The 27,153-nt window shown below is 43.4% G+C and overlaps 1 protein-coding gene across 1 annotated transcript in view; it reads right to left on the bottom strand.

The window, feature by feature from the left end:
• Positions 1-22,545, bottom strand: part of gmps (guanine monophosphate synthase) — a 28,289-nt gene extending 5,744 nt beyond the window's left edge. The window contains exons 1-14 of the mRNA XM_072474406.1: positions 22,433-22,545; positions 10,845-11,023; positions 9,210-9,324; positions 8,610-8,707; positions 7,961-8,064; positions 5,992-6,185; positions 5,692-5,857; positions 3,880-4,031; positions 3,565-3,738; positions 3,084-3,189; positions 2,856-2,971; positions 1,065-1,190; positions 398-513; positions 112-242 (exon numbers count right to left, since the gene is read on the bottom strand). Coding sequence (XP_072330507.1) covers positions 112-242; positions 398-513; positions 1,065-1,190; positions 2,856-2,971; positions 3,084-3,189; positions 3,565-3,738; positions 3,880-4,031; positions 5,692-5,857; positions 5,992-6,185; positions 7,961-8,064; positions 8,610-8,707; positions 9,210-9,324; positions 10,845-11,023; positions 22,433-22,465 — 1,810 coding nt within the window. The 5' untranslated portion in view covers positions 22,466-22,545. The remainder of the gene's footprint in view (positions 1-111; positions 243-397; positions 514-1,064; positions 1,191-2,855; positions 2,972-3,083; positions 3,190-3,564; positions 3,739-3,879; positions 4,032-5,691; positions 5,858-5,991; positions 6,186-7,960; positions 8,065-8,609; positions 8,708-9,209; positions 9,325-10,844; positions 11,024-22,432) is intronic.
• Positions 22,546-27,153: the final 4,608 nt, after the last annotated feature.

The raw sequence follows: 27,153 nt of genomic DNA, 5'->3' as shown, positions 1-27,153 counted from the left end.
CTAGAGTTTAGAAAATCAAAACTATGATTTATCAGATGAATTGAGTAGAAAGGACAGGACAATTTTAACCCCCTTATGAATTGCACAAGAATGCTTAAACTGTATTCCTACCAGACTCTCTAAGAATGTTGTGTGCCTCAAAGTCAGCCTGCCGGAGTGTGCTAAGCACTCCTGTCGTTAGAAAAGTCGGTGTTACATCTGTTATGGGTTCTCGGATCTGTGGCCCAAAAATATACACAATTCTGAAACACAAACATTACTATTAAATGTGGAACAAATTTGAAATAGTTTGAAACAGTAAAAACCTGTTCGTATCATATATCACAAAAATAGTATGTAATTTCCTCTTCATATTTACTCTTAAATGGCTTGAAAACACAATTTAGAACAAACAAACCTGTTAATATTATGACACATTCGTGGAATAAGTCTGGCTAGGAATATGAGGGAATCCCAGTGTGGTGGATCCTTACTAGTTAAGCCACAAACATAACTATACGACCTACAGTCACCCTTCAAGACAAAAGATAAAATGTTCAGAAAAGTAAAGCAAATCGTACCCCTAAAATACACCCAAGGTCCACTGGGGAAAATACATAATGCATAAAAAGCACAACAGTTCATATGTCCTAAAAAAATAGAAATTATGATCAAAATCTAGACAAGTGGAAGTTGATCTCTAATGGATCATGGCAATAAAATTTATATGGGTCAAATCCCAATTCAATAGAATATATACTCACACGCATAAATACAGTTACAGGCAGACTAACTGAACAAATGTCAACCAATGTGCAAACATATCTTACTTTTCATAGAGTGGGGGTATATTACCTAACCCACTGTTATGGTTTTCCAATGCAATGACATATTTAACATATAATGTACAGTAAACTCTGAATAAATGAAACATGGAAAGTGTATTAGATTGAATAATTTACATTGTTGCCGTTCCAATTCCAGAATTAAATTTTATCCAAACATCAATTAAAAATATATTGAAAACTATATCAAGTTTAGGAGTTCCTGCAATGATTTCCCCATTGTTACGATGCATTACTGACCTGTACTCCAACAGTTTTAATTGGCATCAGAAAAGCAGTGAGTGAATGCAGGCTTGTAATTTGCATCAATTTTTCTTGTTCTTCATCACTTGTACAGGACCTGACCCGCTGCAGTAAAGTGTGTGGCTGAACAAAAAAATACCATGAGTGCCAAGACATTTCGAATTATATTTTTCTCAGCACATTTTTTGTTGAAAATAAGCATGAATGTTTTGTTTTACCATCAAAACATCATTAGGGCATTTAAATAATCCTACATCAGCGATAATGTGAAAAAAGAAAACATGCAGCTTGTAATTATAGGGTTCTACAGAACAGGAGGTGGTCATCCAGCCTGTGTCAGATCTGTGAAGCAACAGCCAGACTTGGTCCCACACCAGGTTTTTTTTGTCCACAATTTCAAAACATCATCAACCTCAAGAACCTGAACAATTTCCTACTGAAATTATTTTTGTGCAATCAGTTCCATCTTTTCAGGTAGAGCATTCCAGAGCCTGACAGCACAGTGAAAATATGCCTTCTCATCTCCCTTTTAGATTTTTCATCAATGATTTTTAATCTATGGCACTCACCAGAGGGGACAATGTTTCCTCTATCTAATCTACCAAAATTTTCTTGAAAACCTCTAATTGATCACTTAATTCTCCTTGGAACAGACCAGATTAACATTCCTAACTTTCTCCAATCCTCAGAACAGAAGTCCCTCGTTCCTGGCAACATCCTTGTAAACTAATCTGTATCCTTTCTAAGACCTTTACATCTTTCCTGAAGTGTGCTGCCCAGAATTGCCTACAATACTCCAACTGAGACCTAACCATTTCAACTTATGGGCATGATTCTCCTGTTTGCAGCCCAAGTGCTGCTGTCATGGGACAGTGGCACACTGGTTAACACTGCTGCCTCACAGCTTCAAGTTCAATTCCGGCCTTGGGTGACTTGTTTGCACTTTCTCCGTGTCGCTAACCCTAATTTGGTGGGTTTTCTCTGGGTGTTCTCCCACAGTCCAAAGATGTGCAGAATAGGTGGATTAGCCATGCTAAATTGCCCCATAGTCTCTGAAAAGGTTAGGTAGGGTTACTGGGATAGGGAGGAGGCGTGGGCTTAGAGTGCTCTTTCCGAGGGCTGGTGTGCAGACTCAGTGGGCCAAATGGCCTCCTTCTGCACTGCAGTGATTCTATGACAGCGGGAAAACTGCCTGTGTGGGAGTGTTTCCCACTGGGAGCGCCTCACAGGTGGGCTGCACCTACTTTTGGTATTTAAAAAAATATGCACTTGGGGAAGCACACCAGCCAGCCCACCTTCGCAGGCAGGACTCACCCCCCTCTCAGCAAAGTGAGGCATTCTCCTCCCTACACACACAAGCAAGTGTGAGGATGACCCAACAATCTCCCCCCCAAACAGTGCCAAAGATGCACTGCCCCCTGGCCTGTGAATTGGACCTTAGTGGGGTCAAGGAGGTAGGTCCAGTATCCATCTGCCACCACCAGGTTGTAGAGGGAGGGTTCTCCAAGGATCCTGGGGAAGAGTCCAGAGGTCAACCCCTTGCTCCCAGCTGGAGCCTATGCAGAGGTGCTTCTACAAGTTAGGACCAGTCATTTGCATGGGGTTATCACAGAAAAGTTTACGGTTCATATGGATGTGACTCATTTATTGAGCAATATCATATTGAACACTGCTTATGTTGTTCCTGTAAAAAAAAAAGCAAATGCTCTCTGAATTCATGAATGAAACTTCCACTAATAATTCATGAGCAAAAAAAAATGTAGCAGGAAATATCCACCTTAAACTTACCTTTTTTACACTTGCAGAGAAATCAGCAACTATTTTCAGAATGTTGTTGGTTTCTGCAAAGTCTTTGCAAATGTAAGGCTCATCAGCACAGATTATTCTAATTGCAAGGCCAGGGCCTTTAAAAGAAAATTCAACATAAACCAGAAATTACTTATGATACATACAAGGGAAACTACAAAAAGGAATTACTTCCAATTTAATGAAGGCAGGATTGTGTATTTAGTTTACCTGGGAATGGGTGCCTCAAAACAATATCTTCAGGCAGACCTAGCTCTCTGCCTAATGCCCTCACTTCATCCTTGTGAAAGTCTTTCAGTGGCTCAATCACTTTACCCTGCAGAGCCAAAAACACAGTTCTAGATGTATTCAAATTTAACTATAAAATATATATTCTACCTAAAGAATTATGAAATTAAACAGATATTTTAACTTCATGAAAAAACTGCAAGCAATTGCATATACATCGTTGCTATTATTTCTGTCCTACTAATAGACAGAATACTGATTATTGCTACAGATTAATGGACCAACTGAAGCTGCAGAATAAGCTTATTCTTGTGAAGCAAATTGTTAAAGAAACTTTGAAAAGATATTAGCAGATCAATTAATTTAAACTTTGGTCAAACTTCTCCAACTTTTACATGAATCACACTAAATAAACTTGCAGTGGTTAGTTTGCTAAACAAAGTTGATGAAATCCATCACTGACCTCTTCCCTCAATTTTCTTATCAGTTCAGTATCATTATGATGAGTTTTGATGACATCGGCTTTCCCACTTGCCTCACTTGAAGCACTTTCAATTAAATCTGGCCTCAAAGTACCTTGAGCAAGATACACTTCTTCAGGTTTTAAATTCATTTCCCCGATTACCTCATTTGCAACCTAGAATAAAGAGAATAAAAAGAAACATTTCGGCTTTTCAGCTTTCACAGCACTTTGCAATATTCTCAAGTAAATTATATTGAGTATTGCCCACAACATCAATTATTTTGGTGAATGTGACCAAGTTAATTTAAAAAATACCTTCACAAACGTATCCCCTATTATTTTTCTTTTCTCTTCTGGATTTGTCGTCATATTTAGGGTCTTACTTATTCTCTTTCTCGGAGTTCTGTCTTCTTCTGAAATTGGTAAAGTTGTTGTACCATTGTAAAACGCATGTGCGGCATTAACCACTGAAAATGTTAAAAGAAAATTAGTCATAATTTGACAAAGCAAACAATTGAGTTCTCGTCTTCAAATGAACTTAAAGCTGAATATCACAAAGGTTACAGCTGTAGGGTATATAGTTATGTTTACAGACAAAACAATTTGTCCCAAATAGGTCACCAGTCTTGCGTTTCTTCTACTAATGACATCTGGAAAGAACTTTGTTAACAGCAAGTCAACCAAATAGATACTCAGGACACCAGGGTGAGTGGCATACAAAGGTGGCACATTACAGCTACTGATATTTACAGAAAAGGCACTGGAATCATTTTCATTTGGAATTTGGCAAAAAAACAAACCACAATCCAAATCCTAGAATCACTAGTGCAGAAGGAGGCCATTCAGCCCATCGGGTCTGCTCCGACCCTCTGAAAGTGTACCCTACCTAGGGTCAGGGCCCCACCCTATCCCTTAACCCAGTGACCCCATCTAACCTTTTTTTTGGACACTAAGGGGGCAAATTGATTATGGACAATCCACCTAACCTGCACATCTTTGGACTGTGGGAAGAGACCAGAGCACCCGGAGGAAACTCACACAGACACAGGAAGAAAGTGCAAACTCCACACAGTCACCCAAGGCCGGAATTGAACCCAGGTCCATTGAGCTGTGAGGCAGCAGTGCTCACCGCTGTTCTGCTGTGCTGCCCCAGAACACAATGAATGGCAATACTGGAGAATTCTACATGTGCTAGATAAGCTTCCTACACACGTCAATTGACCGCACATAAACAACCAAGGAAGAAACATTTTTGCAGCACAGAGCTACCAATTTTATTTCCTCTCCTTTCCACCATGCTAATGCAGTTGGAATCTCAACTTTGAACTTGGATGTTGGTCACAGTATCATAGAAACTTCAGCACAAAAAAGGCCATTCTGTGCCAGCCAAAAAAGGGCTATTCTATATGCCTCCCTAACCACCCAGTTTATCTGTCCTGCTACCTCAAAGGACATATGGAAATGAACTCCAAGGGCCCTCCGTTTCTCTACACTTCCCAGAATAACCATTTATTGTCTTCCCTTGCCTTCCAAGCTTTGCATATATTTTCACAATGCATTACTTCTCAATTCTATGCTACATTCCTGACTCCCTGGCCAGTCGACAGTCAATTTTTCCACCATCAATCACCCCTGATACATTTAAGTCTCAAGCACTGATATATATCATAGACTGGAAGGTGCCAAATATTGCATATCACCACTGGAAATGGCCAGATAAATATTGTTTAATCAATACCTTTGCTTCCAGCCACTGAACCAATTTTGTATGCAACTTGTCACTTTCCCTTGAATCCCCTGGACTTTTACCTCTCTGACCAGTCTTTTCCTATTCACTTTGACAAAGCCTTTCAAATTTTTTAAATTATATCCCCTCTTAGCCTTCACTCTTCCAACAGAAACAGCTCCAGCATCTCAAGTCTTACCTCAATGACAATTTCCTTTCCTGTTATCACCCTGGTGAATCCATACTGTACAATCTAACTTTAATGTCCATTCTAAATTTGTGACATATGCTTCACCATCTATGTTGTATATAGGTCTGTAAACAATCCCAATAGGAATATTTCCAATCGGTTTTATAGAATTATTGACTAAAACCAGCTAGATTTTTTTTTGCATTTTTACCTTTAACTTTAATACCAAGTTTTTTCAAGGCTTCCTCGACAGTCTGACTCTCCTTTTTCCGCATGAAACCATTGTCAATGTGAACAGCAATTACTTGATCTTGATTCAAAGCTTTATTCAACAAAGCTGTGCATACTGTAGAATCTACTCCACCACTTAGTAATACCTATAGATCAAGTGACAACAGACAGCGTTTCCATAAAGTGAAATCCAATTCTGTTTATTAAAGAAAATGTGTGCAATGAAATGAAATAAACATTTTTTTCATTATTGTACAAGTTTTAAAATAGTAAAGCTTACCAAAACTTTGGAATGTCCTACTTTCTTTTGTATCTCTCGGATACATTCTACTTCTCTGCTCTGGACTGTGAATGTTCCACTGCAACCAGCTATATCAAACAAGAAATTCTTCAAAATGTCTTTGCCATGCTCTGTCAAATCTACTTCTGGGTGGAACTGAACACCATAGAGCTTCTTGGATTCATTTGCTATTGCTGTATACAGTTCAAACATAAGATTAACATGCACATTTTAAAATACTCTTTTGCACAAGATCAAGCATGAAACATTTCTAAAATAGGCAGTAATCCACATTCTCACTGGTTTTAATTTCCATAAGCTAAGTCTTTCAAAATATGGTCTGTAAAAGGAGAAGCTTTACAATAAATATCAACCACAGAAATAGTTGTGTTATTCAGTGATAGAAACACGTTTACACCAGCCAGCTTCCACACTTATAAGCTATCTCAGCAGTGCCATTGTGGGGAATCACTTGACGAGTCATTCACACAAAATTCCTTATTGCCAATTCCAGAGTGGAATACCTGAAGGCCAACCCTGGGACAATGTGGAATTTCTCTGTAGTTCATACAATGGGCTTTGTGAACCCTGGTCTTCCAACCATTAGGTATGGTATACCACCAAATTCCCTCTCACTTTCCCTTCTTGTGCAGAACATTGTTGTACAGCACCTGAGAAAGCAGATACTACTATGAATTCTACTGCTTTATTATAGGCAGTTACAGTTCACTGCCCACGAACACAATATACATTCAACTTTGGAAGGGGCAGATAGATTGCACTGCAAATTTAGATATTGCCTTAATCTGCAATACAAAATCCTTTTAAATTTCAGGACAAACAATATCTGGAAACGATAGGTTTGCCCATTTAAGACAGAGATAATGAGGAATGTATTTTCTCAAGAGTACCGAATCTGTGAAATTCTTTACCGCAGAGGGGCTGTGGAGGCGATCGTTATGTATGTTCAAGGCTGAGACAGACAGGCTTTTAAAAAAAAATTTGAGTATCCAATTCATTTTTTCTAATTGAGGGGCAACTCAGCATGGCCAATCCACCTAGTCTGCACATCTTTTGGGTTGTGAGGGCGAAACCCATGCAAACATGGGGAGAATGCGCAACATTCCACACAGACAGTGACCCAGAGCCGGGATCGAACCTGGGCGCTATGAGACAGCAGTGCTAACCACTGCTGCCCGACAGACTTTTAATCAACAAAGGAATCAAGGTTATGGGGATACAGTGGGAATGTGGAGTTGGGATTAGCACGTCAGATCAGTCATGATCTCATCGAATGGCACCGCAGACTCAATGGGCCGAATAGCCTACTTCCGCTCCTACTTCTTATAGTCTTAATTTAATTGTACCGCATGCTTACTAAACCAGTAGTCTAGCAAACACACTGTGGGCTACAGAGCTTGCTCAGGAAGCAAATTTTAACAAAACAAATTGTTTTCGCATTTCTCCCTCCATCATATTTTAGAAGATCAATATACCAGGAAATAACCTCTCAGGTGGGGTATGACCAAGGGAGGAGGAAGCATGAAATAGTGCCTTCCGGTCTATGATATTCTGAAAAAAAATAGTTTAAAGGTCTACCTCACAGGAGATATTCCCAGTTTTACCATATATTTTCTACCATCATTTAAGGTATCCCCTGTCAGCAAGGTGCTGGTCCACCAAGGCAACTACAAGAACACCACAATGCATTGTACGCATCGGGATTCCTTTGTGGCTCTTGACGCTGATGCAGTGTCTCAGCTGAGAAAATTCATTAACAATTGGATACTGCTATATAAAAATCACTATACACACAAGAAAAATCATTGTGATAGTAGTACTGGTCACAATCACAGCATTGATAAATAGTTGTTTCCCATTCGAAAACAATGCATCTATCATGCCATACTCAAAATACATGCAAACATGGTCAAACCTGGATTCACAAACTATTCATTGCTAAATATACCTGCTGCAATGTTTCCGGACTGTGCAACGACTTTGAAACCCTCTGCCACCTTGTCCACACTGTCCCCATGAGTGAGTAGAACAACCTCATCTTTCTGAAGACCTCTAATGGAGAGGAAATTTAAGAAAAAAATATAGAATGAATAATAAGAAAACATGGGAATTGCACAAGAGGAGGATAGCTTGGAATGACACTTGACAAAAGCCAACATGAAATTTTTGGTTTGAAAATACTGTTCATTTTCTCTTTAGGATTGGGAAGAGAGGACATTAATAAAAAGTAGCAGTTAAATAATAGTTGGCACAGGATAACTTAGCAGTTTTTCTGGGTACTAGGACAGTCAGATCTAGAAGTGCCTACTGTCTACTAGTACAAAACTGCTCCAACAAAGAGTTTTTAAAAGTTCATGGGGGTTTGAGGGTGAGATTTTAGGCTTTAATACAAAAAATATTGTGTGAAGCGGTTCAAATTGTACATTTGTAGCCTTGCTTTCCAAACACACACATTTAATTTGCATAGCACAAAACGTAGAGACTGAGGAAACTAAATAGTGCAACATGCATGAATTTTGGCTTGGTCAGGAAGATTCATCTGCTCCTCTTCAGGACAAAAAAATGCAAATACATCTGATTTAATAAGTCATCAGTACCTGAACAGTGAACAGCTATTATCCACATTTACTGTAAATAGACCGTCTTCTCTCACATTCTTTCTGTGCACTGTTCCGCCAAAAACTTTATTCATCATCTATAAATTTAAATAAAAATTGGTTTGTGTGTAACACTTCAATTTTCTTCTACATACAACTTGAAATTCGAATTAACTGTTGAACAGGCAATTTAATCAAGACAACTGGCAAAAAACACATTTCACATCAGCAAAAAGGCACTAGTGCATAACTCAGCCTAAACATCTTGAAGTAAAGTTATGCCATTTCATATCATTGATAAATAAGACACAGATAGCTTTAGAAACAGAAGAAAAGAGGTTATTCGGCCTTTCCAGCTTGCCACCATTCTAGAAGATCGTTGCTGATCTTCTACCTCGCGCAACTTTGCCACACTATCCCCATATCTCTTGGTATCTTTAGTATCTAGAAACTTATTGATCTTGGTCTTCAAGATAGAGAATTACAGTGCCCCCATGGCCCCTTGGAATACTGAATTCTGAAGATTCACCAACCTCTGAATATAATTAACCTTAGCCTTTACCAACACTTACATTAATGATCTGAATTTGTGCACAGTACCTGCATTCCATAGCAGATTCCAAGAACGGGTTTGCCAATTGTAAATATTGCTGGATCAAACCATGGAGCATCTTCTGCATAGACAGAGCTTGGCCCCCCTGATATGATGATAGCTCTAAGACAGAAACAGTATTTAAGAACAAGCCACTTGCATATTTGTAGGAGTGCAATAATTGCATTATGGTAATCAAACTTGATAGTTAAAGAGGGAAAAACTTACAATGCAATATTAAGTGCTTTATTATAAACATGAAAATAATTTGAATAGTGAGTATGCAAAATACTGTAAGAAGATTAGCGAAAATATAAGTGCAGATAGTTACAAAGTTAATCTATCTTTGGTTTTTATAAAAGCTGTATCAATAACATAATTGGGAGAATTTTCAGACCCAAGAATCTAAAAGTAATTACATTTAAAATGATTGAAGAAACTGGCCAGTGAGCACTACATTTCAATTCAATGAAAATGTCACTCAACTCACTATTTCCCAAGTATCCCAATCAGAAGATCAGAACTTGAATTTTAAATATTAAACTGTAAAACAATATACACAATTAGTAATAATGAATATGCCACAACCCGAATATTAAAACTAACGTACCGCTTGGAAAGTTTTGACAACTACCTCTTCCATGTGGTGTTGAATGCTTATGAAAAGTAATTTCAGTAATCACATACCAGATTTAAACCTAATCGTATTTCTTATGTTCTATTCACCTTTTCTAACCTGGTTTGTATTTTCCATCTCATTAAGAACACATGCATGATATTCTAAGTTATTTGGATCAGGACCCACAAACATATCCCAACATGGAGACATAAGTTTCAACCCAAAAGACCTCAAGACATAGGAACAAAATTAGGTCATTCTGCCCATCGAGTTTGCTCCGCCATTCAATCATGGCTGATATGTTTCTCATCCCCATTCTCCTGTCTTCTCCCCATAAACCCTTGATCCCCTTATTAATTAAGAACCTATCCATCTGTCTTAAAGACACTCATTGACTTGGACTCCACAGCCTTCTGCGGCAATGAGTTCCACAGATTCACCACCCTCTGGCTGAAGAAATTCCTCCTCATCTCGGTTTTAAATGATCATCCCTTCAGTGTCAAGCTGTGCCCTTGGGTTCTAGCTTCTCCTACTAGTGGAAACATCCTCTCCACGTTCACTCTATCCAGGCCTGTCAATATTCTGTAAGTTTCAATGAGATTTTGTCTCCCCCCCCCCCCCCAACCCAATCCTTCTAAACTCCAGAGTACAGATCCAGAGTCCTCAAACCCTCCTCATACGACAAGTCCTTCATTCCTGGGATCATTCTTGTGAACCTACTCTGGACCCTCTTCAAGGCCACCACATCCTTCATTATATATGGGGCCCAGTTCATTTCAGTAGGATTTATATTATTCCATGAGATCTCACGATGGATGAATACCATTATAATGGCTCCCTCTTGACACTCGTGGGCAGGACTGAAATTTTATCCTCAGAAAAAATATTTTATATTAATCATATTCAAATTTTTAAATATATTATCTCAAAGGTGACAGGAGAATTCATCATATATTTTACATATAATGACAAGCATTCATACACAAACTCGTCCACTTAAACAGCACCAAAGATTGATTCCTACCGAAAACCATTCTCTTTGATTGCAAAAGCAGGTGTCTCCAGCGGCAGGATTTCTGACTGCACAAAAAGTTCTCTAACACGCCGGTCAATCACTTTTCCATACTGTGCTCCTGCATCAAGAATCACCAGGGCCCCTTCATACTGATATCTGGCATCCTTGATATCTCCTCCAGCAGTCTCCTAATCAGGAATGGAGGAAGTGGAATAAAACTGATGACAAAATACTTTCACAACTGGTTTAAAACAAATTCTGAAGGAGCGGCACAGTGGTTAGCACTGCTGCCTCACGGCACCGAGGACCTGGGTTCGATCATGGCCCTCACTGTCCATGTGGAGGTTGCACATTCTCTCCGTGGGTCTCACCCCACAAACCCAAAGAAATGCAAGGTGGGTAGTTGTCCTTGATTTGGAAAAAAAGAATTGGGTAGTCTAAATTTGGAAAAAAAGAATTGGGTAGTCTAAATTTATACAAAAGAAAACAAATTCTGAGAAGTTGGTACGAATGTTATATTTCATTCACAGAATAAGCTAAACCAGTATACAGGTTGAGATACATGCTGCATCAAAACCTCGGTTCCATAACAAGGCTTTTAGGAACTGGTGGACCACAATTGCACAAGACACATCAGCTCAATGCTTTGCAACTTTAAATACGGACTGGTCAAATTGCTATATGAAACTCCCTCCTTTAACAGCACTGTGGGGCTGTAGCAGTTCAAGGTGGCTTACCACAGCCTGTTCAAGAGCAATTAGGGATAATAATAATCGCTTGTCACAAGTAGGCTTCAATGCTACTACAGAGGGGAAGGCAGGCGGGGGGTTTGGGTCTTCCGAACCTGATGCATTACTACTGGGCGGCAAATGTGGAGAAGGTGCGGAGCTGGGTCAGAGGGGTTGAGTCCCAGTGGGTCAGAATGGAGGAGAGTTTGTGCAGGGGGTCGGGATCAAAAGCACTAGCAACACCACCGCTCCAGATAGCCCCGGGGAAGTACTCGGGGAGTCCGGTAATAATAGCTTCATTGAGAATTTGGAGGCAGGGTCAAGGGAAATGCCGATTCGGGGGAACCACAGATTTGAGCCAGGAAGGTGGGATGGAAATTTTTGGAAATGAGAGAAGGGGATTAAGATACTGAAAGATTTGTTTCTTAGGGGTCGGTTTGCAGGATTGAAGGAGCTGGAAGTGAAGTATGGGCTGGAGCAGGGGGAAATGTTTAGATACATGCAGGTTCGAGATTTTGCCAGAAAGGAGATACAGAACTTCCCCGAGGAGCTGGTCTCCACATTGCTGGAGGAGGTGCTGACAACAGGGGGACTGGAGAAGGGGGTAGTGTCAGTGGTTAATGGAGCTATTTTGGAAGAGAAGGAGGCACCACTGGAAGAGATCAAAGCAAAGTGGGAGGAAGAGTTGAGAGAGGATATGGAGGGGGGGTTCCGGTGTGAGGTGCTCTGGAGAGTGAATGCCTCCACCTCGTGCGAGAGGTTGGGGCTGATACAGCTGAAGGTGGTATACAGAGCACACCTCACGAGGGCGAGGATGAGCCGAAGAACTGGATAACATCGAACATTAGTTGGGGGCGGGTGGATGGGAGGGTTTGGGGGAGGGGGGTCGGTGTGTGTTGATGGTGACTATGGGTGATTCCTGATTCCTTTTTGTTATTTGCTTATGTGAACATGCAGCTACTGTTTGGGGTTTGGTGGGAGGATGGGATCGTTGTTATTGATATGGGGATTGACATATTTGTTACCGATTATTGTTTATTGTTGGTGGGTGTAAATTTGGGAGAAAATGTGGAAATGGAGGAGAATAAAGAAATACTTTTTTTTAAAAAGTAGGCTTCAATGAAGTTACTGTGAAAAGTCCCTAGTCGCCACATTCCGCGCCTGTTCGGGGAGGCCGGTACGGGAATTGAACCGGTGCTGCTGGCTATCAAGCCAGCGTATTACAAGCCAGCTATCTTAGCCCACTGTGCTAATGGATAATAAATGCTGACCTTTCCAAGAATGAACATTAAAAATTAAACTTAAGGGGCAGCATGTGGCACAGTGGTTAGCACTGGGACTGCGGTGCTGAGGACCCGGGTTCGAATCCCGGCCCTGGGTCACTGTCTGTCTGGATTTTGCACATTCTCCCCACGTCTTTGTGGGTTTCACCCCCACAACCCAAAGATGTGCAGGTTAGGTGGATTGGCCATGCTAAATTGCCCCCTAATTGGGAAAAAAAATTGGGTACTCTAAATTTATTTTTAAATTTAAAAAAAAAAATTAAACATGCTAAAATCTTAACAGTTTTGATTAACTGAAACAAAGTTTCCAGAAAAATATTTGGTAAAAATAAAATACAACATTAGATGCCCAAAGTGGCCACAGCATCAAAATTATTTTCCTGAACTATAAGGAAATGAGGCTAGGCCGCTTCAACGCACCTATCGACAGTATTGAAAAAGAAACCCCAAATCAGTTCTCCTTCTATGTTATAACACTGAAGATAACACTTCAAAGCCAATATTAGCTGCTGACTAATGACGCCGACTTAGTACAGTCAGGATAAGAAATGCATTTAGGCTTGTGAAGAAATGTAATTCAAAATGTCTGCAGTAAACACTTGCGATTCAGAAGTAATTTTTGATGCAACTATTAGTGCCAGCTCCAAACACATCTCAAAAAAGAACGCTGGCGGTATATGCTTACTCCGTCATATTTTCAACAGCCATTTCGTACCAGATCACAATTTCTCTTTTCCTTAATTTTGCCTGGGGCCAGTAACAGTTGCTTCCAGCCAGCCACTGACAGCACATTATTAATGCAAAATTCATTTTCTGATTTTAGCTGTGAGACAGACGTTCTGAACTTGTACCCCCCCACCCCCCGAACAGTCCTCAAAAAACACCTTGGGTCTAAGGTTAGATTACAGCCACCTAGAGCCAAAACCTATCACTTACAAATTAACACAAGCCAAATCTAACAATTAACATAAAGTTGTAGTGAACAACCTTTTGGAATTTGGGCTTAGGCTCGGATGAGGGGCTAATAGCGATTGGGTTGATGCCGACAAAATAATAATAATAAACCCCAGGCACTGATTCTGTTGAATTTACAAATTCTCTGACCAGCTAGTACCAATAATGGTAGATATGTAGACACTTTAGCTCGAGATTACCTGCCTGATGCACTTACTCAGGCCCCCATCTCACTTATTTCAAACAAAGATAAGGACCCCATGCAATGTGGTTTTTCCAGGCCCATTTCGCTGCTAAATGTGGATGTCAAGGTACTGGCTACGGTGCTGGCTTTGCAGTTAGAGCCATATGTCCCAGATATAGTGGTATAAAGCCAGACGGGATTTGGATAATGGGAGGAAACCAGAGCAACTGAAGGAAACCACGCAGAATTGACCCCTGGAACTGTGAGGCAGCAGTGCTAACCAGTATGCCACCGTGCCACCCCCTCTAATATACGACAGATTCGAGTGAAAGTACCTCATTGAGGTACTTGGGGTGGGGTGTGTGGGTTTGGGCAGAAATGTATTTAATGGGTGCAGCTGCTGTACATGGACTCAATGGACAGCATTCGCACCAAGGCAACAAGATCTGGGTCTGAGTATGGGTGCAATGGGTGGTGCCCATTGTTGCCACTCTTTTTCACTCTGCCAATAGAACCTCGGGCAATGACACTGAGGACTTCATGGGGATGGAGGGTGATTGATTGGAGGGAAAGAGAACATAGGGTGCCACTTTATGTTGATGACCTGCTCCTATATGTCACAGATCCGGTCTCCTCTATAGACGAGATTATGAGACTGCTGAGCGGCTTTGACTCTATTTCGGGCTACAAATTAAATCTGATGAAAAGTGAGTACTTTCCGGTTTATCCCCCGGGGAGAGGAGCCAATCTGGGGTATTACCCTTCCGTTGGACCAGAGGTAGCTTCCGGTATCTGAGCATCCAAGTGACAAACGATTGGCATAGGCTTCATAAATTAAACTTTATAAGTTTATTATATATGGTGAGACTCAATTTGTGAGTTGGAGTAGGTTTCCGTTTTCCCTGGTGGGCAGAGTTCAAATCAGGGTTTATGTGCAGGGTTAGGGGGATTTGGGTGTAACTTTTATCGCTGATTTCTTGTGCTCTTAACACAACAATTGAACCATGTTTGAACAATTTTCACAGTTGCTGTGTTGTCATGCAGTTCCTGTTTGTTAAATATGAAGCCTTCAATAAAATATTCTTTTCTTTTTATAAAACTGAGGCTGAAAGATTTGTCTGGCTTTAGCTAGAGGAAGAAGTCTCCAGTAAACCTGCACCATGAAAGGCAGTTCTGGAGTTAAAAGTCCGGAAAAGGAAAAGACCGAAAATAAACCCTCGGCAGTTAAGAATCATTGTGGACGGATTCTGGGAGAACTGAATGTCTACGTAAAGGACAGTCTAATGTGTATGAAAGTGTTTTTTTCAGTTGTGTTAAAAGTTCTGTTCTGCAGTTTAAAATACAAGTTGTAATTTAGTGTTTAGTCAATAGTGCTTTGAGTCTGTTTGTTACAACAAACATCTTAAAACTGCTCAGCTATTAATTGGAAATTTAATTTGTCTTTAAAAGTTCTCATTTTCCACGTTGATCGTAACATTACTTCTGCCTACCTTCAGTAGCAGAGGTTAAAAAAAAGTCGATTTGCCCGATCTCCCAATGTTAATGTATCCCTTTGAAAAAATTCCAGGATCCTGATCCCTAACTTCACCAAAAACTAATCAGTTCTTCACTGGGCCATACAAATGCATCCATTCGTGTTTGGAACATATTGTCTAGACAAACCGGCCACCAAGCGGGCAAAAATATTACCTCCACCCGCCTTAAATAGCAACGGTAATTTAGCAAATTAATACATAAGCATTTTCAAGAAGTATCTCAATAAGATAGCCTCATGATTCAGAGCATAGAACAATTAGGGCATAGGAGTTGGTCATTTGGCCATCCATGACGGCTCTCTAAGGAGCAATCTAGTCAGTCACAGTCCCTCGCTCTATCCGTTTAGCCCAGCAAATTTATTTCCAAGAAGTGCCAATCGAAGTTCCGTTCAAAATCATTGATCATCTCCACCTCCAACACCCTAGCAGGCAGCCAGTTCTAGATGGTAGTAGAATAGAGTGCAGGTTGGTTATGAAAGTGAGGAGTTATGGGGAGCTTCTCAGATGGATAAAATGTGTAGCTGTGCTACAACCACTGTAGCTCACAACTTATATTAAGAATTTGCACTAAGGAATGGGAAGCTATTTCAAAATGTGCAGATGATATGAAACTGATGGGTAATTACAAGGAATAATGTGACAAAATACAGGATGACATTAATAAACTTGCAATGTGGTCCTGTAATGGCAAATAATTACAATATAGATAAGTATAATTCTTTTGATAAGAATAAGGAAGATTATCATGGATCGTGATATCATGATATCATGGATTATGATACTTGGATCATAAAAATCTGTATGAAGTAGGGGGACAAAGGATCTAGAGATACAAATCACAATCAGTAGCAAGTACTGAGATTCACTCCTAGACAAATAGAATTCAAAAGCAAAGAGGTCATGTTAATATCAGGAACTCCAATGGGACCGGGCGTGTAAGTAGCGCACAATTCTGGTCTCCGTATAATAAAACAGATATAGAGGCATTAGAAAATGTGCAAAAAAGATTTCTAAGAATGACAATCAGAACTGAGATATTGTACCATCAGGAAGATTGAAGCAAAATGGGGGCTTTTTTCTAGAAAAGAAATGGCTGAGGAGTGACCAGATAGGGGCCTTAAGATTATGGAGCTCTATGTGGTAGTGACTAGAGGTCATAAATAAATTCAACAGGGAATTCAGGAAAACCTTCTGGGATAAATGTGGAACAGACTCCTAACTTTAGCTCTGCTGCTCTCCACAGATCTGCCAGACCTGCATTTTCTGTTTTGGTTGGCGGCTTATGTTGAGCAGAAATGTTGGCATGGATGCATTAGTACTGTAGACTCAATGGTCTAGATTCAGCTGTCAGTGCATTTTTTAAAAATATGTGAATCCAAGTGTAGCCACCTGGGTTGGCCACTTCCCGACTTTAAAATGGGGATCCGCAAAGACTGCAGGGAAATTCAGTCAAGCCAGGAAAAACTAGCAGGTGCAAAGTTTCCTGTGTATTAGACTTTTCAGAAACCCAGACAGCACTGAAACTACCTACCATCTGCATACTAATGAGCGATCCCTGGGAACAATTGGAAACATTTAGTAAAACAAGGTCAAGCTGGAGCTAGCAGGGGCAAAAGACAAAGGAAGGCCAACGGACACCTAGGGACCGCCCAGCGATCAGGGAGATTATTTCTCCAGTATTGGAGAAATCGATCCAAATGATCAGAACGCAGTCCAATCACTTGGAACCAGGTACGGGGTCCGCCCAAAAGGGCGTGAAGCCCCATGGAACTGTAAAATAGAGTCCCCAGGTTCAATTCGTCCTTCTTGGCAGGGTCACTCAGCAGCTCGAAACCTTGACAGTGACCTGCCTAGCTGCCGCACCAACCAAGGAAGTCTCCAGTTAACGCACGCTACGAGATAGGCGCTCCTAGCTACCAGTCCATACCAGCTTTTGAATCCTGCAGACTCAGAATCGAACGAACGGCCATTTGTTCCCCTGACCTGGTGGGCCAGTCCCAAAGCTAAGTATAGGCCTTTTAGTGCTAGAGATAGTCTAGTAAGTAAAGATTTATGCATGAGTAGTGATTGACTGTGTATAATAAATGTGTTTTGATTTGAATCTTACTAATTGGTGTGTCGAGTTATTGATCAGTACTTGAACTTGAACCTCGTGGCGGTATCATAAATATACCTGGCGACTCTAGAGCAAAGGTTATAGAAACAGAGCAAATTAAGTAAAGACACAACGGGCAACAAATTAAGAGCCATTCAAAGTTAGCAACACAACCACACACAAACACGTCGATATAGTGCAAAATAAACAAAGTACATAGTTTGTTAAATTTTTCCCCCTTTTAATCCCCCCCGACAAACAATACATCAAACTCGGACAGAAACAGCCTCCAAACCACAACACCCCTCCTCTGACCCCCTCAGAGCAAACTTTATCTTCTCCAGCCTAGGCAATTCATACAAATTCCCATACCAAGCCATGACCTCCAGCAGCGCTGGTGAACTCCAGTACAGTAGTATCCGCCACTGGACAATCCGAGAAGCAACGGCCACATCATCTCCTTCCCCTCCTGCAGCCCCGGCGCCTCAAACACCTCCAAAGATCGCCATCATAAGGTCCGGCATCATCCTGACCCCCACAACTCCCAACAAACTCTCAAATACCCCCTCTCAAAAACGACCCAACTTTGCAAACCGCCAAACATGTGAACACAGTTCACCGGTCCCCTCCCACACATCATCTACCCCTGGGAAAAACCCACTCATCCGGATCTGAATCATCTTCCATACATGCCCCCCCACCCCCGTGCGAACTTATGGTTTCCACATAATGGGGTTAATACCAACATATACTCTAATTTAAAGTGTCTCCAGGTCCTAACTGAAGATTCCACCACTAGGCTGCTTGTATACTTCTCTGGGGAAAACAGCAACAGAGCGATCACCAGAGCCCTCAAACTCATCCTCCTACAGCTGGACCCAGCGCAAACCACCCCTCCCCATCTTCTCGGCATTCGCCCCCCAACAACAGTGCAGCAGGTCAGTGAGTGCAAACCGTCCTCCTCCTTTACAATAGGGCCCTACTAACACTTGACGTCTTGCCTATCCAAACAAACTCCAAAATCAGTTTGTCCACCTTTCAAAAAAAGGCCTTGGGAAGGAAAATTGGAGGGCTTGAAAAATAAACAGGAACCGTGGCAACACATTCATCTTTACCACATGTACCATCCCCGCCATTGTCAAAAGCAGGGTGAGCCACCTTTTGAAATCCCCCCTATCAGACCTGTCAAGTTCCACTTATGCGTGATGGCCTAGTCGAGTGCAGTCTGAATCCCTAGATACCAGAATTTAACCCCAGCCTCCTTAAACAGCAGAACTCCCAAAGTCACATTCTGTCCCAAAACATTCACTGGGAATATCTCACTTTTCCAGACATTCAATTTATACCTGGAAAATACCCCAATCTTTCCCAGTAAGTTCACAATTCTCCCCATACTCTCCAGTGGATTCGCCACACACAATAAATAATAATAATCCTTGGCTTACAAAGACACTCTACGCTCTCCACCCCCCACAAGCTGTCAGTCCTTAAGTTCTCAGTGCGCTGACAACTGCTTGCAGAGTTTTCACAGTCCTGTGAGAAGAGGATTCATGTCACAGAATCTGTTTTTTAAATAAATTTAGAGTACCCAATTCTTTTTTTCCAATTAAGGGGCAACTTAGCATAGCCAATCCACCTAGTCTGTACATCTTTTTGGGTTGTGGCGGTGAGAATGTATAAACTCGGACTTCCGGTGACGGCAGGCGGGCGCACAATGGAGAGCTCCCGTTCGGCAACGGCATTTTCGGGGCTTTAAGCCCGGTCCCAGGGTCCACGGAGGCGGCAGAAGCAGGGAGAAGGCACGGAGGAGGCACAGTGAAGACACAGGAGGAAAAAAAGAACAAAGAAAAATGCCGAGGGTGAGCAAGAAAACGGCCGGGGAAAAAACAGCTGAAGGTCCGTCGGGGAGTGGAAAGGTCACCGCGGGGTCACCAAGGAAAATGGAGGCTGGAGCACCAGGGAAGGCCGCACTGCTTATGGCTGAAGAAATAACTAAGGTGATGGCTGCGGAATTTGAAAAGCAGTTGGCGCAGATTGCGGAATGCATGGAGACGGTGAGGAAGGAGATGAGGGAGGTTGAGTGTGCTGGTGGAGGAGGTGGTTTCCCCGGTGAGGACGGAGGTGGCGAGCACAGTGGCGGAGCTGCGAGAGCAAGGGGAGGCGCTGAAGGAAGTGGAGGAGACGTTATTGCAGCACAGTGATCAACTTGCCTCGATGGGGAAAGAGATGCGGAAGGTGATGGATACTAACAAGGATCTGCGAGGAAAAATGGAAGACCTGGAAAACAGATCCAGGCGACAGAATTTGAGGATTGTGGGGCTGCCCGAAGGAGTTGAAGGACCGAAGCCGACTGAGTATTTTGCCGCGATGTTGGCAAAACTATTGGGGGAGGAGGAGGATCCCTCCCGATATGAACTGGATCGGGCTCATCGGTCGTGGAGGCCTGTACCAAAGGCGAGTGAGCCGCCAAGGGCAGTGACTCTGTACTTCCGTAGGTACAGTGTGAAGGGGAAGGTCCCGAGCTGGGCCAAGCAGAAGCGGGTGGTGCAGTGGGCTGGAGCTGGTATAAGTGTATACCAGGACTTTACAGTGGAGCTGGCAAGGAAGCGGGCTGCCTTCAACCGGGTGAAGAGGGCACTGTACATTAGCAAGGTGCGGCATTGTATATCCAGCGAAGCTGGGGGTGACTTACAAGCTCAGGGACTTTTATCTTGGAACGGCGGAAGCAGCGGAGGAGTTTGCGAAAGCAGAAGGACTGTGGCAGAACTGACAAATTGAGGAATGGCCATGTGCCGATGTAACCTCATGACTGTATTTTCTTCTTTTTTGTATCACTGCGCGCGGGTGTAGAGACTAAAGGAGCCAATGTGATATATATTTGGACAAGGGAAGGGACGGGACTTTCACTCGAAATGAGGGTTCTTTGGGGTGTAGGTGGATATGCGGGGTTTGCGTGCTAAAAGGGGATCTTTGGGCTTTCCTAGGGCTGGGCAAGTGGGAAAGGGACCCGGGCGGGGGCCTCCACGCTGGCCGGTTTAAGCCAGCCAGTGAACGGGAGTGAGGTTGGGGGGGGGGGGCTGCGGCCATCGGAGCCTGGCAGAACAGGATCCAAGTGGTCTAGCCGGGGTGGAAAGTTGGGGGGAAGGAACAGAGGTTGGGAGGAGGAGTTTTACAAGAGGCAGTGGACGGGAGGAGCTGTGTAAGATTAAGGGTGACTACGGGTAATCCCCGATTCCTTTTTGTCATTTGTTTATGTAAACATGCGGGTTGAGGTTTGGGGGTTGGTGGGTAGATGGCATTGTTGTTATTATGGGGACTGACATATCTTGCTGATTATTGTTTATTGTTGATGGATGTAAATGTGGGAGAAAATGTGAAAAAGGAGAATAAAAAAAATTTATTAAAAAAAAAGAGAATGTACAAACTCCACACGAACAGTGACCCGGGGCCGTGATTGAACCTGGGCAGCGCGTGAGGGAGCAATGATAACCACTGTGCCACCCTTTCTGTCACAGAATCAACCAGATTGTAGAATCCTCATGGACACAAAGGCCACATCAGCAAGCATAAATTAGATTCAAATCATGGACAGAAAAATAAAATTAAGTGGCAATCATTAAATTCTGCAATGTATATGATTCTACACTTGTAAAATTAAGTTCAATGCCAGAGGCTGTTTGGCAAGAAGTATGACTTACCACACCATTAAAAACTTACTTACACGTGAATTAATAAGTCCTTTTTTGGGACGTATTTAGTGTGACTAAAGTTCAGGCCTTTACATAAATTTCAATAATTTCTTGAACACAGCCTGTGAAGCAATACGGTAACAAGATTGTAACTTCCAGGTTTCCACATTTAACTGCATATGTGCACTATGGAAGCTATGTCACCATGTGAAGAACTTACCAGCGCAAAGTTCAATATTTGCCTGTTAATTTGAACTTCTCTCTGTTTTGCATCTTTTCTGATCATGTACCTGAACCAGTTTTCTCCATCATAGATTGAATAGTTACCCGATTTCCTCACAGCTCTATCTTATGGCGCGGTTAAGATTTTACCTTCAGGATGCTTTGACCAAGTGCAGAGTAAGTACTGGCAAGGCATCACCCTAACAAAAAATATCCACCGATTCTGAACAGCAATGACAAAATCTTCAAATTATTTTATATCTATATGACATATTTAATAGATAACTTTAAAAAAATAACTTGCACGTGTGTGTACAAAATATGTGCTACCTTGTCCCTTTCAGCGTGTCCTGTTTGTTGCACAATGGTTTCTTGTTACTCCAGAGTCTAGTGTTTACCTATTTTAATAATGAATAGTTTTTCTCTCGCTCTCCTGTGGATAATAGCAATTTTACGACCTTTGATATTAATGACCAGAGATAAGGCAGGAACCGATTGCCGCGATCCCAGGGACAGTTTGAGAGATAGCCTGGGCGAGGAGACATTCCGACAGTTCAACAACCAGGCGCAAAAGGGAGGGAGTGCGAACTTCTCGGCCGGTCTTCCCATTCCCTCCCTCCAGACAGCGGGCCCGCGGAGCCTGCCTCTCCAACCTGCCTACGCCGAAAATAAACATAGCAAGCGGGGAAACAGCATCCATTCCCCCCTGCCCCTCTCCCGCGCCCACCCTCGGGTTACCATCCAAGACAGGAGAAGGGCTCAACCGAGCACCCGGATCCTCAGGCCGCAGCCTCGACTTCTCGCAACAGCGTTATCTCCGCCAGCCCACCCCCGGCACTGGATACTACGGGGGAGGATGGGGGTTCGACGCGCATCTCCGAGCCGCTCGCCACCCGGCGGAACTAACCTTGGAGTCGCCGTTACACAAGGCCATCGCCATCGCCGCTGCCCCGCTCCAGCCACGAGCTCCCTGCTATTCGCGCGCCCACACTGCCCCGCGCCAAGCCCAGCCCAGCCTGGCCCCTCCCCCCGGTCCGGCAACTCCGCGCAGCAGCTCTCCCCGCCGCTAGGAGGGGCTACTGGGCACGGTCAGCCAGCTACACCGATTCCTGCTGAAACAATAGAGCAGAAAATGCCGGGGAAAGTGGGCTGGTTTGGCCCAGACCTGTTGAGCTTTTCCAGCATTTTCCTTGTTTTTGTTTCAACAATTCAAGAAGTTGAGTGTTTTTTTTTTACAAACAGTTTATTAAGGCATTTATGGTTTTATAACAATAAAAGATACAAATGTAAACATAGTTCAGTACGTAACACAACCCCCCATCGCCCACTGTTCCCGACTAATATAGACAAAAAATAGCTTAACTCCCCCTACCCCTTATTGAATCTGCTGACAGTAGTTTTCTCGTAAATCGCTGGCTTTGAAAGCAGGCCAGCAGCACGGTTCAATTCCTGTTCCAGCCTCCCCGAACAGGCGCCGGAATGTGGTGACTAGGGGCTTTTCACAGTAACTTCATTTGAAGCCTACTTGTGACAATAAGCGATTTTCATTTCATTTCAAAGAAGTCGATAAATGGCTGCCACCTCAAACCGAGCCCTAACATTGATCCTCTCAGGGCGAACTTAATTTTCTCAAGCCTGAGAAACCCAGCCATGTCGCTAACCCTCGCCCCTGATTTTGGGGGCTTCGAGTCGCTCCACGCTAGTAAGATCCGTCTCCGGCCTACCAAGGAGGCAAAGGCCAAAACATTAGCCTCTCTCGCCCCATGGACTCCCGGGTCTTCCGACACTCCAAAAATTGCCAGCTCTGGACTCGGCGCCACTCTCGGTTTTAGTACTGTGGACATGACAAACGTAAATCCTTGCCAGATGCCCTAAGCTTCGGGCATGCCCAAAACATGTGAATATGGTTTGCAGGCCCTCCTGCACACCTCACACACCTGTCCTCCACCTCAAAAAACCTGCCCATCCAGTCCACTGTCATCTGTGCCCGGTGGACCATCTTGAACTGTATCAGGCTGAGCCTGGCACATGATGAGGATGTGTTGACTCTGCTCAGAGCATCCTCCCACAGGCCTGCCTCTAACTCCTTTCCAGCTCATCTTCCCATTTACGTTTCATCTCACCTATCTGGGTTTTATCCCACTCCATAAGTTCTTTATTGGATTGGATTGGATTTGTTTATTATCACGTGTACCGAGGTACAGTGAAAAGTATTTTTCTGCGAGCAGCTCAACAGATCATTAAGTACATGCAAAGAAAAGGAAATAAAAGAAAATACATAATGGGCAACACAAGGTACACAATGTAACTACATAAGCACCGGCATCGGATGAAGCATACAGGGGTGTAGTGTTAATGAGGTCAGTCTGTAAGAGGGTCGTTTAGGAGTCTGGTAACAGCGGAGAAGAAGCTGTTTTTGAGTCTGTTCGTGCGTATTCTCAGACTTCTGTACCTCCTGCCCGATGCAAGAAGTTGGAAGAGTGAGTAAGCCGGGTGGGAGGGATCTTTGATTATGCTGCCTGCTTTCCCCAGGCAGTGGGAGGTGTAGATGGAGTCAATGGATGGGAGGCAGGTTCATGTGATGGACTGGGCTGTGTTCATGACTCTCTGAAGTTTCTTGCGGTCCTGGGCTGAGGAGTTGCCATACTCCAGCGGGAGCGGTGCGCAAGTGATTTCTGGGAGGTAAGTTTCTCCTTTAAAAACACTTACCTTCACAGGAGCAGGCCAGTCGATTTCAGCGGGAGCGGTGCTCAAGTGATTTCTGGGAGGGAAAGTCTCTCCTTTAAAAACACTTACCTTCACAGGAGCAGGCCAGTCGATTTCAGCGGGAGCGGTGCGCAAGTGATTTCTGGGAGGTAAGTTTCTCCTTTAAAAACACTTACCTTCACAGGAGCAGGCCTGTCGTTTCAGCAGGAGAGGTGCGCAAGTGATTACTGGGAGGGTAAGTTTCTCCTTTAAAAACACTTACCTTCACAGGAGCAGGCCAGTCGATTTCAGCGGGAGAGGTGCGCAAGTGATTTCTGGGAGGTAAGTTTCTCCTTTAAAAACACTTACCTTCACAGGAGCAGGCCAGTCGATTTCAGCGGGAGCGGTGCGCAAGTGATTTCTGGGAGGTAAGTTTCTCCTTTAAAAACACTTACCTTCACAGGAGCAGGCCAGTCGATTTCAGCGGGAGCGGTGCGCAAGTGATTTCTGGGAGGTAAGTTTCTCCTTTAAAAACACTTACCTTCACAGGAGCAGGCCTGTCGTTTCAGCAGGAGAGGTGCGCAAGTGATTACTGGGAGGGTAAGTTTCTCCTTTAAAAACACTTACCTTCACAGGAGCAGGCCAGTCGATTTCAGCGGGAGAGGTGCGCAAGTGATTTCTGGGAGGTAAGTTTCTCCTTTTTAAAAAAACACTTCTTTTGTTTTATTTTTTTCGACCCGCGGACTTCTGGGAAGGCCCCCCCCCCCCCCCCCCCCCCCCCCCGCCCCAACCAATAAAATCTGGTGGAGAGGAAACCAGAGACACTACACGTGTAGTGTCTCCCACCCACCCTCCTCCTCTAACCTAATAATAAGACCCATTGGTGTGAGGTAAGTGCCATATTATATTATTATTATTAGCATTATTATATGATATTATTAGCATTGCGCAGGTCAAGGAGACACAGCCGGAGTGAGAAAGATACAGACAGTGAGAATTTGCTAGTTTGGTGCAGTGAGGTAACCAGGAAAGATAAGTGGTTAATCTAATTGTGCTGTTTTTCAGTTAAAAGTGCAGGGTAGTGTCTGATTGGCTGAAGCTGCCCCCACCATAAACTTAAATTAAATTAATTAATTAGTGATGGCTGGTCAGGTGATGTGCTTGAGCTGCTTGATGTGGGAGCTGGCAGATCCCATTGCGAGCTGCAGCGACCACATCTGCAGTAAGTGTTGGCTGCTCGAAGAGCTCCGGCTCAGAGTTGATGAGCTGGAGTCTGAGCTTCAAACACTGAGGCACATCCGGGAGGGGGAGACTTACCTGGACACTGTGTTTCAGGAGGCAGTCACACCTGTCAGAGTAAGTTGTTTAAATCCTGCTAGTGGCCAGGGACAGCAGAGTGTGACTGCAAGTCAGGCAGGTAAAGGGATCCAGCAGTCAGGAACTCAGGAGCCTCAGCCCTTGACTCTGTCCAACAGGTATGAGGCACTTGCTCCCTGTGTGGATGGCAAACAGGGTTGTAGGAAGGATGAGTCAGCTGACCAAGGCACCATGGTTCAGCAGGCCATTCAAGGGGAGGGAGTAAATAGGCAAGTTGTAGTTGTAGGGGATTCTATTATCAGGGGGATAGATAGTATCCTTTGTGAGCAGGATAAAGAGTCCCGCATGGTATGTTGCCTGCCTGGTGCTAGGGTGCGGGACATCTCTGACCGGCTTGAAAGGATACTGGAGAGGGAGGGGGAGGATCCAGTTGTTGTGGTCCATGTCGGTACCAACAACATAGGCAAGTCTAGGAAAGAGGACCTGTTTAGAGATTATAAGGAGCTAGGATTCAAATTAAAAAACAGGTCCTCAAGGGTCATAATCTCCGGATTACTGCCCGAGCCACGTGCAAATTGGCATAGGGAGGCAAGAATAAGGGAAGTTAACACGTGGCTGAAAGAGTGGTGTGGGAATGAGGGGTTCCTTTTCATGGGACACTGGCATCAGTTTTGGGACAGGGGGGACCTATACCGTTGGGATGGTCTCCACCTGAACCGAGCTGGGACCAGTGTTCTGGCGAAAAGAGTAAATAGGGTGGTCAATAGGACTTTAAACTAAAGATTGGGGGGAAGGGAAAGTCAGGGAACCAAGAGGTGAAAGTAATCAGTGGGAAGCGTAGCTGCGTAGGAATACAAAAAAGCACAAAAAGACAGAACTCAGGAGAGGTTACAATAGTCCCCATCCCACAAAATATGACACAGTGTATGGAAAGGCTCAGTAAACCAAGGTCCACCACACTAAGAAAACAAAAAGGGACGGTCAATAGAGAATTAAAGGTGCTATATTTAAATGCGCGCAGTGTACGGAACAAGGTAGATGAGCTTGTGGTCCAGATTGTGACTGGCAGGTATGATGTGGTAGGCATCACAGAGACATGGTTGCAGGGGGTTCAGGACTGGCATTTAAACATCCAGGGATTCTCAACCTATCGAAAAGACAGAGAGGTGGGCAGAGGGGGCGGGGTTGCCTTGTTAATTAGAAATGAAATTAAATCCTTAGCACTAACGACATGGGGTCGGATGATGTGGAGTCTGTGTGGGTAGAGTTGAGGAACCACAAAGGCAAAAAAAACATAATGGGAGTTATGTACAGGCCTCATTACAGTGGTCAGGACCAGGGGCACCAAATGCACCACAAAATAGAAAGTGCATGCCAGAAAGGCAAGGTCATAGTGATCATGGGGGACTTTAATATGCAGGTGGACTGGGTAAATAATACTGCCAGTGGACCCAAGGAAAGGGAATTCATTGAATGTTTACAGGAGGGCTTTTTGGAACAGCTTGTGATGGAGCCCACGAGGGGACAGGCCATTCTGGACTTAGTGTTATGTAATGAGCCAGACTTGATTAAAGATCTTAAAGTAAGGGAGCACTTAGGAGGCAGTGATCATAATATGGTCGAATT

Source organism: Scyliorhinus torazame, chromosome 14, assembly GCF_047496885.1.
Source record: "Scyliorhinus torazame isolate Kashiwa2021f chromosome 14, sScyTor2.1, whole genome shotgun sequence".
Classification (NCBI taxonomy): domain Eukaryota; kingdom Metazoa; phylum Chordata; class Chondrichthyes; order Carcharhiniformes; family Scyliorhinidae; genus Scyliorhinus; species Scyliorhinus torazame.
Note: the sequence above shows the minus strand (reverse complement) of the source record. Positions and strands in the feature narration are given on the sequence as shown.